Source organism: Oncorhynchus tshawytscha, linkage group LG07 (assembly GCF_018296145.1).
Source record: "Oncorhynchus tshawytscha isolate Ot180627B linkage group LG07, Otsh_v2.0, whole genome shotgun sequence".
Taxonomy (NCBI): Eukaryota; Metazoa; Chordata; class Actinopteri; order Salmoniformes; family Salmonidae; genus Oncorhynchus; species Oncorhynchus tshawytscha.
The window spans coordinates 5,909,649-5,923,872 of record NC_056435.1 but is presented as its reverse complement, the minus strand read 5'-3'; the positions used below and the strand labels follow the sequence as shown (position 1 = coordinate 5,923,872).

The following is a 14,224-nucleotide window of genomic DNA, read 5'->3' as shown; positions in this document are numbered from 1 at the left end:
GAGAAGTGCGTGTGTAGCTCAGACGTTTGTGTAAATCATGCATTGATGTCAATGGGAGCTTGGCACGGAAATTCAAGTTACGTACTTGGATCTCCAGTGAGGAACTCAGCCATCACTGTCTACCCAGCTTCTAGCGGACTAATGAAAAACAACAGTGGACTAATGAAAAAAATACCAAAAGATCATTTTCGGTTGGTATTTTCCTTTAACAGGATGTATCAATTCCCCTAACAGACACAGGTCCCTGACAGTACACTCTTTGAAAAAAAACTACAATCTAGAACCTAAAAGGGTTGTTCAGCTGTCCCCATAGGACTACCATTTGAAGAACCCTTTTTGGTTCCAGGTAGAATCTGCATTTTAGTCTAAATGTTGTTATTGACATAGCCTTGTTCTGGTCAATGTTCTCTACCTACAGTGGTATAGTAGTCTAAATATCCCAATTCCTGTTTAGTTCAAAAGAATATAAGACACAAATTGCTGACACAAATTAGGCTTTGGAACTTTAAAGCCAATTATCTCAGAATCCTCTTTTTGCAGATAGAACCTTATAGTCCCAAGCTCTCGATATGTAAAAACAATATTAACAATGTATTGTTATCATGGTGACCAAGAGACAATGCAAGAGACATGACCGACATGTATGAGACAGAGTGATAGAGAGGAAGGGAAGGAAGACAAGGGAGAAAAAGAAAGAAATTCAATTCACACAATGAAAAGAGAAGGGATTCATGGAAATTCAATTCACACAATGGAAAGAGAAGGGATTCATGGAAATTCAATTCACACAATGGAAAGAGAAGGGATTCATGGAAATTCAATTCACACAATGAAAAGAGAAGGGATTAATGGAAATTCAATTCACACAATGGACAGAGAAGGGATTCATGGAAATTCAATTCACACAATGGAAAGAGAAGGGATTCATGGAAATTCAATTCACACAATGGAAAGAAATTCAATTCACACAAGAAGGGATTCATGGAAATTCAATTCACACAATGGAAAGAGAAGGGATTCATGGAAATTCAATTCACACAATGAAAAGAGAAGGGATTAATGGAAATTCAATTCACACAATGGACAGAGAAGGGATTCATGGAAATTCAATTCACACAATGGAAAGAGAAGGGATTCATGGAAATTCAATTCACACAATGGAAAGAGAAGGGATTCATGGAAATTCAATTCACACAATGGAAAGAGAAGGGATTCATGGAAATTCAATTCACACAATGGAAAGAGAAGGGATTCATGGAAATTCAATTCACACAATGGAAAGAGAAGGGATTCATGGAAATTCAATTCACACAATGAAAAGAGAAGGGATTCATGGAAATTCAATTCACACAATGGAAAGAGAAGGGATTCATGGAAATTCAATTCACACAATGGAAAGAGAAGGGATTCATGGAAATTCAATTCACACAATGGAAAGAGAAGGGATTAAGCTAAAAATAGCTGTTTACAGACTTGGTTTATCGCAGCTCAGGATTAACAACGTGAAACAAATCTCCAATTAAACATTTCAAGATACCATCAGTGTTTCGATGAACACGGCGAAAAGAGATTACTGCACATGCTACGAATAAAACAGATTAAACTAAATCTCATAAAACTTCTCACCCAGCCTACATTTTCCCATAAATAAGTCAACAAGGAACCATTTCTTAACAGTAAGTCTAAGACTTCTCTGCACGTAAGCCCACCACATTAGCCAGGTGGTCTTTGATTCCTCTTTGATTCCAGTGAACAATAAAGTCCTGCTTACAAGTCATTTTTAGAACAGGCTCATGGCAGTCTCGTAAATTCAAGTAACAGTGTCTGTGTGAGCTGGCACTACTCTAGGCCTGTTCTCACTCTCTGTCTAGGAGAGAAACTAAACTATTCAACTACAGTCACAACCTTTAGAGCAAGTGCGTCTCCAAACCGGAACCGAGAGAGATACAGACTACAGTAAATGTTAAGCCGTATTAGGTTCAATGTGGAAACCGTTGTTCACATTGGATGACAATATATCTTCCGGTCCACAACAAACCCAAGGTCCAACCAATCACAAGCCAAAGGCATCACCCAGACAGATGTCTGCTTCAGTCCCGGAACACATACTGTTGTTGCAGTGCAGTGTTAGAAGGCTACATTATAAACAGGTCCCTCTCAGGAGTGAGTTTGATGCAGTGTGTACCCTACTGTAAGTTCATTTACTATGGTTGTCTGAACAGCTGAGAGAGAGGCTGCTCCAGAGGCCAGTACGGCATCACGTCAACCCCTATGGACCACAGCACATGCCACATCATCACACATGTCCCGCTCTGGTGACAGATTGAGCCAGAGCTTTGAGACAACACATGACAGCTGAGAGAAGGGGGTGGAAAGAGAGGGAGGGAGGGAGGCAGGGAGGCAGGGAAGCAGGGAGAGAGAGAGGGAAAGAGGGGAGGGAGAGAGGGAGATGGAGGGAAGCAGGGAGAGAGAGAGAGAGAGAGAGAGGGAGAAAGAGGGATGGAAGCAGGGAGAGACAGAAAGAAGAGAGGGAGGCGAGAGGGGAGGGGGAGAGAGAGGGGGAGGGAGAGAGAGAGGTATGGAGGGAAGCAGGGAGGGAGAAGGAGAGTCATCATGTACTAAACAACCACATATGCTAGGTGACACAGTCCACTCTCTCTACAACCACAAACTTTGAGAATGTTCACTTAAACACACACACACTTATGTACGCGCACACACATACATACACACACACCTTATTGACACAGCATTTGGCAGCCTGCATGTTCACAGCCACTATGTTTGTAACCCAGTACCTCAGGGGAATGTTTCATCGACCGCTGATCTCTCACGCAATGAGTTTACATGACATGAGAAACTGAGAATGGGACTACTGCTGTGATTAGTTATTTACATACAGTACCAGTCAAAAGTTTAGACATACCTACTCATTCAAGGGTTATTCTTTATTTTTTTTTAAATAGTGAAGACACCAAAACTATGAAATAACACATGTGGAATCATATAGTAAACAAAAAAGTGTTAAACAAATCAAAGTAGCTACCCTTTGCCTTGGTGAAAGCTTTACACACTCTTAGCATTCTCTCAACAAGCTTCATGAGGTAGTCACCTGGAATGCATTTCAATTAACAGGTGTGCCTTGTTAAAAGTCCATTTGTGGAATTTCATTCCTTCTTAATGCGTTTGAGCCAATCAGTTTTGTTGAAACAAGATAGGGGTGGTATACAGAAGATAAGCCTATTTGGTAAAAAACCAAGTCCATATTGTGGCACGAACAGCTCAAATAAGCAAAGAGAAGTGACAGTCCATCATTACCATAAGACATGAAGGTCAGTCAATCTGGAAAATGTCAAGAACTTCGAAAGTTTCTGCAAGTGCAGTGGCAAAAACCATCAACCGCTATGATGAAACTGGCTCTCGTGAGGACCGCCACAGGAAAGGAAGACCCCATTTCTGAGGCTGGTAACTCTAATGAACTTATCCTCTGCTGCAGAGCTCTGCTGCAGAGCTTCACAGAGTTCAAGGAACAGACACATCTCAACATTAACTGTTCAGAGGAGACTGCGTGAATCAGGCCTTCATGGTTGAATTTCTGCAAAGAAACCACTACTAAAGGACACCGATAAGAAGAAGAAACTTGCTTGGGCCAAGAAACACGAGCAATAGACATTAGACCGGTGGAAATCTATCCTTTGGTCTGATGAGTCCAAATTTCAGATTTTTTGTTCCAACCGCCATGTCTTTGTCAGACACAGAGTAAGTGATTTCCGCATGTGTAATTCCCACCATGAAGCATGGAGGAGGAGGTGTGATGGTGCTTTGCTGGTGTCACTGTCAGTGATTTATTTAGAATTCAAGGCACACTTAACCAGCATGGCTACCACATAATTCTGCAGCGATACGCCATCCCATCTGGTTTGCGCTTAGTGGGACTATAATTTGTTTTTCAGCAGGACAATGACCCAACACACCTCCAGGCTGTGTAAGGGCTATTTGACCAAGAAGGAGAGTGATGGAGTCTTGCATCTGATGACCTGTCCTTCACAATCAGCCGACCTCAACCCAATTGAGATGGTTTGGGATGAGTTGGACCGCAGAGTTAAGGAAAAGCAGCCGGCAAGTGCTTAGCATATGTGGGAACTCCTTCAAGACTGTTGTAAAAGCATTCCAGGTGAAGCTGGTTGAGAGAAATCCAAGAGTGTGAAAAGCTGTCATCAAGGCAAAGGGTGGCTCCTTTGAAGCATTTCAAATATTAAATATATTTTGATTTTTTTTAAACACTTTTTTGGTTACTACATGATTCCATGTGTTATTTCATCATTTTGATGCCTTCACTACTATTCTACAATGTAGAAAATAGTAAAAATAAAGAAAAACCTTGAATGGGTAGGTGTGTCCAAACTTTTGACTGGTACGTTATACCACTTAGAGTAGTTTTTACCTCCATCTCTATTGGAGAGCTACCTTCCATCAGATCTGTAGTTAGCACGTTGCCAAATATGCCGTCTGTGATGCAAGCACAGTGGCTGTATTTCAGCCCAGTCCCCTTAGAAGGAGTTGCTCCACTTTGCTAAATATATCCCTGCTCCTCCCCTAGTAAATATGTCTATGTTTCATAGCCACTCTTCTATTCACCTGGGCCTAGGGCTACACTTTTAAAAAAGGTGCTATCTAGAACCTTAGAGGGTTATTTAGCTGTCCCCATAGGAGAACCCTTTGAAGAACAATTTTTGGTTCCAGGTAAAAGCCTTTTGGGTTCCATGTAGTACTCTTTCCACAGACGGTTCTACATGGAACCCAAAAGGGTTCTACCTTGAACCAAAAAGGGTTCTACTATGGGAACAGCCGAAGAACCCTTTTTAAACCCTTTCTTCTAAGAGTGTAGGGCTGGGGACCGACAAGTTTCTGTTCCCTCTGGAAACTAAATGTTCAGGACTGGGAAAACGTCTTCATAAATGTGACAGCGTAAAAAGAAAAAAGTAAAACCCAAAGAAAAAATTCAAACAAGAGCGCTCCCCTTAACCCCTGGTTCTAGTTTGCATCTGAAAATACACCCAATCCTTATCTTTCCAATATTTCCACTATCCTTATGCCTCCCGAGTCCCTTTTGAAGCACCAATAGTGAAGGGACTGCTTTCAATGTCTGCCTTGTTAAACAGTGTTAATCGTATTACCAAGGAGGACACTGCTTGCATAGCCTACAGATCTGTTATATTAATTTGACCAATTTGTCACAGCAGGAAAATGTACAGTACAAAGCACTTAGTCTTTCCATAAAATATCATGCTGAGGGGTTTGCACTAGTTACCACAGCTACAAAGTCATTTGGCTATATAAATCAAATTTAAAAAATCAAATGACTTTTGGTTCATTTAAAGTTAGGGTTAGGCATAAGGTTAGCATTGTGGTTAAGGTTAGGGTTAAGTTTAAAATACAATTTTAACAAGAGAAACTGAAGAAATGGGCAGGCTTTTGACTTTGTGGATGTGGTAACTAGTGACAACCATGTTGAGGGCTTCACATCAATGTACCTTTATCTTTATTTTTCTCTTTCGCCAAAGAGTCCAACTTCCTCCTCAACGACTTCTTCCTTTTCTGTCCATCTGAGAGAAAAAAATAAAGAAAATCATGAAAAACTGTCAGTTATCTGTACACACTGATAACAATCCACACAATGACCTGCTGTCACATTGGCTGATCTCTTCCATTATCATGTATGTCGGCCATTTTGGAGATGATCAAGCCAGTGGCTTCAAAGAGCATTGGTTATCAAAACACTGCAGCGATAAAGATGACAATTGAGTGTCTCCAGCCTCTGGTCCAGTGATTTCATCAATGGTAAAACCAAATGCATGCTTTTCAACCGTTCGCTGCCCGCACCCGCCCCCCCGACTAGCATCACCACCCTGGATGGTTCCAACCTAGAATATGTGGACAACTATAAATACCTAGACTGCTAGACTGTAAACTCTCCTTCCAGACTCATATTAAACATCTCCAATCAAAAATCAAATCTAGAATTGGCTTCCTATTTCGCAACAAAGCCTCCTTCACTCACACTGCGAAATGTACCCTAGTAAAACTGACCATCCTACCGATCTTCGACTTCGGCGATGTCATCTACAAAATAGCTTCCAACACTCTACTCAGCAAACCGGATGCAGTCTATCACAGTGCCATCCGTTTTGTTAGCAAATCACCTTATACAACCCACCACTGCGACCTGTATGCTCTAGTCGGCTGGCCCTCGCTACATATTCATCGCGAGACCCACTGGCTCCAGGTCATCTATAAGTCTATGCTAGGTAAATCTCCGCCTTATCTCAGTTCACTGGTCACGATAACAACACCCACCCATAGCACACGTTCCAGCAGGTATATCTCAATGATCATCCCCAAAGCCAACACCTCATTTGGCCGCCTTTCCTTTCAGTTCTCTGCTGTCAGTGACTGGAACGAATTGCAAATATCGCTGAAGTTGGAGACTTTTATTTCAGATCAACTATCTGAGCAGCTAACCGATCGCTGCAGCTGTACATAGTCCATCTGTAAATAGCCCGCACAATCTACCTACCTCATCCCCATACTGTTTTTATTTTATTTACTTTTCTACTCTTTTGCACACCAGTATCTCTACTTGCACATCATCAAGCTCATGTATCACTCCAGTGTTAATCTATTAAATAGTAATTATTCGCTCCTATGGCCTATTTATTGCCTACCTCCTCATGCCTTTTGCACACACTGTATATAGACTTTCCTTTCTCAACTGTGCCATTGACTTGTTTATTGTGTTATTGGCTTGTTTATTGTTTACTCCATGTGTAACTCTGTGTTGTTGTCTGTGTCACACTGCTTTGCTTTTTCTTGGCCAGGTCACAGTTGCAAATGAGAACTTGTTCTCAACTAGCCTACCTGGTTAAATAAAGGTGAAATTTAAAAATTTAAAATATTTAAAAAATAGAGGATCAAGAGGAAAGAAACATAGGACATTCTCATTTCCTCTTGATCCTCAGGCTTTCCTGTGAAGAGGGATTATTAAGGAGTCAGCCAATCAGCATTCAGGGCTCGAACCATCCACTTTATAATAAGGAATCAGGTCACCTGAGCTCAATCCTGTAAGTGAAACTTAACACTGAGAAAAGTAGAGAATGAGCACCTTCAATGTAAAATGTATTTTATAGCATATTATTCTACTATTATATCAAGGTTACAGCACACTACTTCACAAGATTAGATATCCCCAGCAGATGGACGATACGGATAATTTCACATCATGCTTTGAATTAGGGTGGATCCAAATATGAGTTTCAATCTGGAAACGACTGAATCATTATGAGGAATGGAAAGAAGTGTTTTGTCAGCTGTCAACAAGATCTATGACTCCTAGCAAGATCTTTGATTAATGCACAGGAAACCTCTGGCAGCTTGGACCAAGGGTTGGAACTCTTATTGAGGAAATACCTCAAAACTGTGTCTATAGCCAGAGCGCCTCTAATCAAACAGTCGATGAATCTGTCTTCAAAACAGTCAAGATGTTATTAACTGGGCACACACTGATTGAATCAATGTTGCTTCCACGTCATTTCAATGAAATTACATTGAACCAATGTGGAATAGATGTTAAATTGATGTCCATGCCCAGTGGGTATGCTCTTTTATGATTGGTTTAAAATCTTAACAAGGATGTTTTTTTCCCCCATTGGCTCAGTCAAATCCCACTGTTCGTGGAACAGGTATATATATACTGTATATATATTTATTTTTTTCACCTTTATTTAACCAGGTAGGCAAGTTGAGAACAAGTTCTCATTTGCAACTTCGACCTGGCCAAGATAAATGGAATAAGCAAACATACGATCAATAATACAGTAGAAAAGTCTATTTACAGCATGTGCAAATGATTTAGGATAAGGGAGGTAGTAAGGCAATAAATAGGCCATGGTGGCGAAGTAATTACAATAGAGCAATTAAACACTGGAATGGTAGAATGTGCAGAAGATGAATGTGCAAGTAGAGATACTTGGGTGCAAAGGAGCAAGATAAATAAATAAATACAGTATGGGGATGAGGTAGATTGGATGGGCTATTTACAGATTGGCTATGTACAGGTGCAGTGATCTGTGAGCTGCTCTGACAGCTGGTGCTTAAAGCTAGTGAGGGAGGTAAGAGTCTCCAGCATCAGTGATTTTTGCAGTTCGTTCCAGTCATTGGCAGCAGAGAACTGGAAGGAAAGGCGGCCAACAGTAGAATTGGCTTATGGTGGTGACCAGTGAGAGATACCTGCTGGAGCAATGCTACGGGTGGGTGCTGCTATCTTTGTGGCTTGCATGGTCTAAAAAAAGAAATTGTCAGCCTGAATGTGAGCTATATAAAAAAAAAATTTAAAGCCTTAAGGACCTTGACTATTGTCTGAATCTGGCACGTAAGAATGGTGTGTTGTGATGGTTCTCCATAGATCTAGAGTGTCTGACCAGTGAGCTGAGATAAGGTGGGGCTTTACCTGGCATGACCTGGAGCCAGTGTGTTTGGAAAATAGTATTTTTAAATTTTTTACATTTTTTAATTTCACCTTTATTTAACCAGGTAGGCTAGTTGAGAACAAATTCTCATTTGCAACTGCGACCTGGCCAAGATAAAGCTTAGCAATTCGACACAAAGAACAACACAGAGTTTCACATGGAATAAATAAAACATACAGTCAATAATACAGTAGAACAAAAGAAAACAAAAAGTCTATATACAGGGAGTGCAAATGAGGTAAGTTAAGGAAATAAATAGGCCATGGTGGCAAAGTAAATACAATATAGCAATTAAACACTGGAATGGTAGATCGGCAGAAGATGAATGTGCAGGTAGAGATACTGGGGTGCGAAGGAGCAAAACTAAATAAATAAATACCAGTATGGGGATGAGGTAGGTAGATGGGCTGTTTACAGATAGGCTAAGTACAAGTGCTCTGACAGCTGGTGCTTAAAGCTAGTGAGGGAGATGTGAGTCTCCAGCTTCAGAGATGTTTGCAATTCATTCCAGTCATGAGCAGCAGAGAACTGGAAGGAAAGACGACCAAAGGAGGAATTGGCTTTGGGGGTGACCAGTGAGATATACCTGCTGGAGCGTGTGCTACGAGTGGGTGCTGTTATGGTGACCAGTGAGCTGAGATAAGGCGGGGCTTTACCTAGCAGAGACTTGTAGATAACCTGTAGCCAGTGGGTTTGGCGACGAGTATGAAGCGCGGGCCAACCAACAAGAGCGTACAGGTCGCAATGGTGGGTAGTGTATGGGGCTTTGGTGACAAAACGGATGGCACTGTGATAGACTGCATCCAGTTTGTTGAGTAGAGTGTTGGAGGCTATTTTATAGATGACATCACCGAAGTCGAAGATCAGTAGGATGGTCAGTTTTACGAGGGTATGTTTGGCAGCATGAGTGAAGGATGCTTTGTTGCGATATAGGAAGCCGATTCTAGATTTAATTTTGGATTGGAGATGCTTAATTTGAGTCTGGAATGAGAGTTTACAGTCTAACCAGACACCTAGGTATTTGTAGTTGTCCACATATTCTAAGTCAGAACCGTCCAGAGTAGTGATGCTGGACGGGCGGGCAGGTGCGGGCAGCGATCGGTTGAAGAGCATGCATTTAGTTTTACTTGCATTTAAGAGCAGTTGGAGGCCACGGAAGGAGAGTTGTATGGCATTGAAGCTTGTTTGGAAGTTAGTTAACACAGTGTCCAAAGAAGGGCCAGAGGTATACAGAATGGTGTCATCTGCGTAGAGGTGGATCAAAGAATCACCAGCAGCAAGAGCAACATCATTTATGTATTCAGAGAAGAAAGTCGGCCCGAGAATTGAACCCTGTGGCACCCCCATAGAGACTGCCAGAGGTCCGGACCACAGGCCCTCCGATTTGACACACTGAACTCTATCAGAGATGTAGTTGGTGAACCAAGCAAAGCAATCATTTGAGAAACCAAGGCTGTTGAGTCTGCCAATGAGAATGTTGTGATTCACAGAGTCGAAAGCCATAGCCAGGTCAATGAATACGGCTGCACACTAATGTCTCTTATCAATGGTGGTTATGATATCATTTAGTACCTTGAGGGTGGCTGAGGTGCACCCATGACCAGCTCGAAAACCAGATTGCATAGCGGAGAAGGTACGGTGGGATTCAAAATGGTCGGTAATCTGTTTGATAACTTGGCTTTCGAAGATCTTAGAAAGTCAGGATAGAATAGATATAGGTCTGTAGCAGTATGGATCTAGAGTGTCTCCCCCTTTGAAGAGGGGGATGACCGCGGCAGCTTTCCAATCTTTGGGAATCTCAGACGATACGAAAGAGAGGTTGAACAGGCTAGTAATAGGGGTTGCAACAATTTTGGCAGATAATTGTACAAAGAGAGGGTCCAGATTGTCTACCCCAGCTGATTTGTAGGGGTCCAGATTCTGCAGCTCTTTCAGAACATCAGCTATCTGGATTTGGGTGAAGGAGAAGTGGGGGAGGCTTGGGCGAGTTGCTGTGGGGGGTGGAGGACTGTTGATCGGGGTAGGGGTAGCCAGGTGGAAAGCATGGCCAGCCGTAGAAAAATGCTTCTTGAAATTCTCAATTATAGTGGATTTATCGGTGGTGACAGTGTTTCCTAGACTCAGTGCAGTGGGCAGCTGGAAGGAGGTGGTCTTATTCTCCAAGTCCCAGAACAGGATGCAAATTTATGCTTGAAAAAGCTGGCCTTAACTTTCCTACCTGCCTGTGTATATTTGTTCCTAACTTCCCTGAAAAGTTGCATATCGTGGGGGCTGTTTGATGCTAATACAGAACGCCACAGGATGTTTTTGTGCTGGTCAAGGGCAGTCAGGTCTGGAGAGAACCAAGGCTATATCTGTTCCTGGATCTATATTTTTTGAATAAAGGTCAAATAAAAAAAGAAGAGATTCAAGGCATAATGTACAGACAGAGGTATGGTAGGATGTGAGTACATTGGAGGTAAACCTAGGCATTGAGTAATAATGAGAGAGATATTGTCTCTAGAGATGTTTAAACCAGGTGATTTCACTGCATATTTGTGAGGTGGAACTAAATGGTAGGTTAAGGCATATTGAGTAGGGCTAGAGGCGCTACAGTGAAATAAGACACTAACCAGGACAGTAATGGACAGGGCATATTGATATTAGGGAGAGGCATGGTGATTAATAGGGGTCCAGTGAGTGGTTGGGCTGGCTGGAGACATGGCAATTCACAGACAGCTAGCAGGCCGGGGATAGCAAGCTAGCAGAAGGGCCTTAGAGGGCGGAGGAAAGTCTGTTTTAGCCTCCGCGTGCGGTGACGTCGATAGACCAGCCGTGATGGATTAGTAGGGTTCCGAGTAGCAGAGGCGTCCAAGTTCAATTGGCAAAATAGGTATAGTACTCAGATAGCAACTAGCTAGCTACGACGATCCAGGTGAAAATGTCCAGAGCTTGCGGTAGGAATCCGGGGATATGGAGAAAAATATGTCCGGTATGCTCTGGTTTGAGTAATGTTGTACAAACTGGAGAGAGCTTTCCAAGCTAATGGTTAGCTGATGACTGCTAGCTAGTAGCTAGTGAGCTGGCTAGCTTCTATTGGGGGATTCCGGATTCAAGGTGAATAAACATACTTTAGAAAAAAAAACAGATCCGCACCACATTGGATGAGGCGGGTTGCAGGAGAGTGTTTTGAAGTTGAGGTTTAGAAAAAAATATAAAAAAGATATGTGAAGAAAAAGATATAAAAAGATATATACATGGGACACGACAAGACAAAGGACAAAAGACGTTTGACTGCTACACCACCTTGGATTAAGTTGAGCACAATAGGTTCATAGAGACGCTGACACCAATAACAAGCTTCAAGTGAGTGCAATTATGGGCAGTCAGATCAGTCCTGAGCAATGTCCGCTATGTTAACCCTGGCTCTGCCCCTCGCTGCCACCCAGCCTCCCCTCACTGCCTCCCAGACTCCTTGGCATATATATATATATATATATATATATATATATATATATATATATATATATATATATATATATATATATATATATAACAGGTTGCTAAGAAACTATGCTTCGACATATCTACAGATCATTATGGAATATCTGAAGACAGAGTATGACAGAACAACAGTGAAGAATAGAGAGGGAGCGGGGAAAGGCAGCGGGGGGTATTAGAGAGATGCTATGAGAGAAAGGGAGCGGGAGACAGTATGTGTGTGAAAGAAAGAAAGAAATAAAGAGAGAGAGAGGAAATAGTTTGGATTCTTGTCAGTTGACTCGGCAAGTTGGACAGCAATCCCAGGAACCTCCAGTCCTCTCTCTCTTCCCCACTCCAATTACTTGTAAAATGATCCAACCAGCCATTTGCTTTTCTATTCTCTATTTTTTCAAGGATCTCTGGGCCTCAGCAAACCACCGGCTAACCCAACCGCAGGCGCAAGATAAACAAAACCCACAGTCGAGGTGCTGAAATATCTCAGTAACACATGCCTGAGGGGTTCTGGAATTCATAAGGAACACAGACCAACGCATTAAATCATCCGGGGGAGAGGTAGAACCTTTGACTGGAATGCACACCCTGGCTAATATACAGCTCTCCACAGAGCATGACTTAGAGCAGAGCAGCAGGCTATGGCCCTATGGTCCTGAGTGGAAAGGACTACATCTTCATGTGTAAGTGTCTTACTGACACTACATAAGACAGGAAGTTCACTCCTGAGTCTTTTAGATGTACTGTATAGGAAATCAGGTGTACTGAGGTTTACATCTCAAATCACAAGTGCTTACAGCTTCCTCAAACACACTCTGTGGAGGGGAAGTTCAAGATTGTCTGCTAGACAGTTTGAGGTTGGTCTCGGAGAGGTCCAAGGCGGATGTTGATGGCAAATGTTTGTGAAAATGCTTGTAGCATTAGCACAGGGACAGACTGACTAGCCACATGAACAGACAGACGGACAGGTGGATGGACGGACTAGAAAGGAAGACAGACAGACGGACGTTTACACACACACACACAAAAATACCTCTATACTTTACCTTTGGGGATGGTGATCTGACAGCCCAGGTCATAGTCTTGATGGAGCCTGTTGAAGGCTACCTCCTGCAGCCAGGTCCGTTCCAGCTCCGACAGGCTCTGGATGGCCGTCGGTGTCAGCCGTACACTCCGCCCTGACAGGCTGTTCCAGGTGAAGTCACCCTGGGGAGAGATTTCTATTCTGTCACTTGGCAGAGGAACATTTGTTAGTTATCAGGGCTAGTGGCTAGCACCACTGTTACCCTATCTCAAAGCAGCTGTTCTTATTTAACATTTTTGGGATAGGGGGCAGCATTTTCACTTTTGGATGAATAGCATGCCCAGAGTGAACTGCCTCCTACTCTGTCCCAGATGCTAATGTATGCATATTATTTGTATTGGATAGAAAACACTCTGAAGTTTCTAAAACTGTTTGAATGATGTCTGTGTGTAAAACAGAACTCATATGGCAGGTGAAAACCTGAGACCGAGCTTCCACTAGATGTCAACAGTATTTAGAACCTGTTTTGAGGACTCTACTCTAAAGGAGGGGCTCATATGGGCTCTTTGAGTGAGTGTCTGACAGAGTGCCACAGCCTCGGTCTGGCAGAGTGCCACAGCCTCGGTCTGACGCACTCACGTGAAAGGTAGCTACGTTCCACTTCATTTGTACAGACAAAAGAATTGTCCGTTTGGAACATTAATGAAGTTTTATGTTAAAAACATCCTAAAGATTGATTCCATACTTAGTTTGGCATGTTTCTACGGGCTGTAACGGAACTTTTTGAACTTTTCTTCCGACGTTCGGCGCGACCTGAACAAGCCTTTGGATTTGTTCACCAAACGCCCTAACAAAAGAAGATATTTGGACATAACTGATGGACATTATCGAACAATGTTGACGACCCAATACGGCGGGTATCTTTTTGTCTAAACGCTGTACTCAGATTATTGCATGGTTTGCTTTCTCCGTAAAGTGTTTTTGAAATCTGACACAGCGGTTGCATTAAGGAGAAATATATCTAAAGTTCCATGTATAATAGTTGTATCTTTATCAATGTTTATTATTAGTATTTCTGTAAATTGATGTGGCTCTCTGCAATATCACCGCATGTTTTAGAACTACTGAACGTAACGCGCCAATGTAAACTCAGATTTTTTTATATAAATATGAACTTTATCAAACAAAACATACATGTATT

The 14,224-nt window shown here is 42.2% G+C and overlaps 1 protein-coding gene across 5 annotated transcripts in view; it reads right to left on the bottom strand.

The window, feature by feature from the left end:
* The window catches only part of LOC112255144 (rho GTPase-activating protein 6), an 81,267-nt gene that overhangs the window by 14,071 nt on the left and 52,972 nt on the right, over positions 1-14,224 (bottom strand). For all 5 annotated transcript variants that reach the window (XR_006083683.1, XR_006083684.1, XM_042323979.1 and 2 more), the window contains exons 2-3: positions 13,046-13,205; positions 5,535-5,606 (exon numbers count right to left, since the gene is read on the bottom strand). Coding sequence is in view for 3 of the 5 variants with exons in the window: in XM_042323979.1 (XP_042179913.1) it covers positions 5,535-5,606; positions 13,046-13,205 (232 nt within the window). In the remaining 2 variants the exon portion in view is untranslated. The remainder of the gene's footprint in view (positions 1-5,534; positions 5,607-13,045; positions 13,206-14,224) is intronic.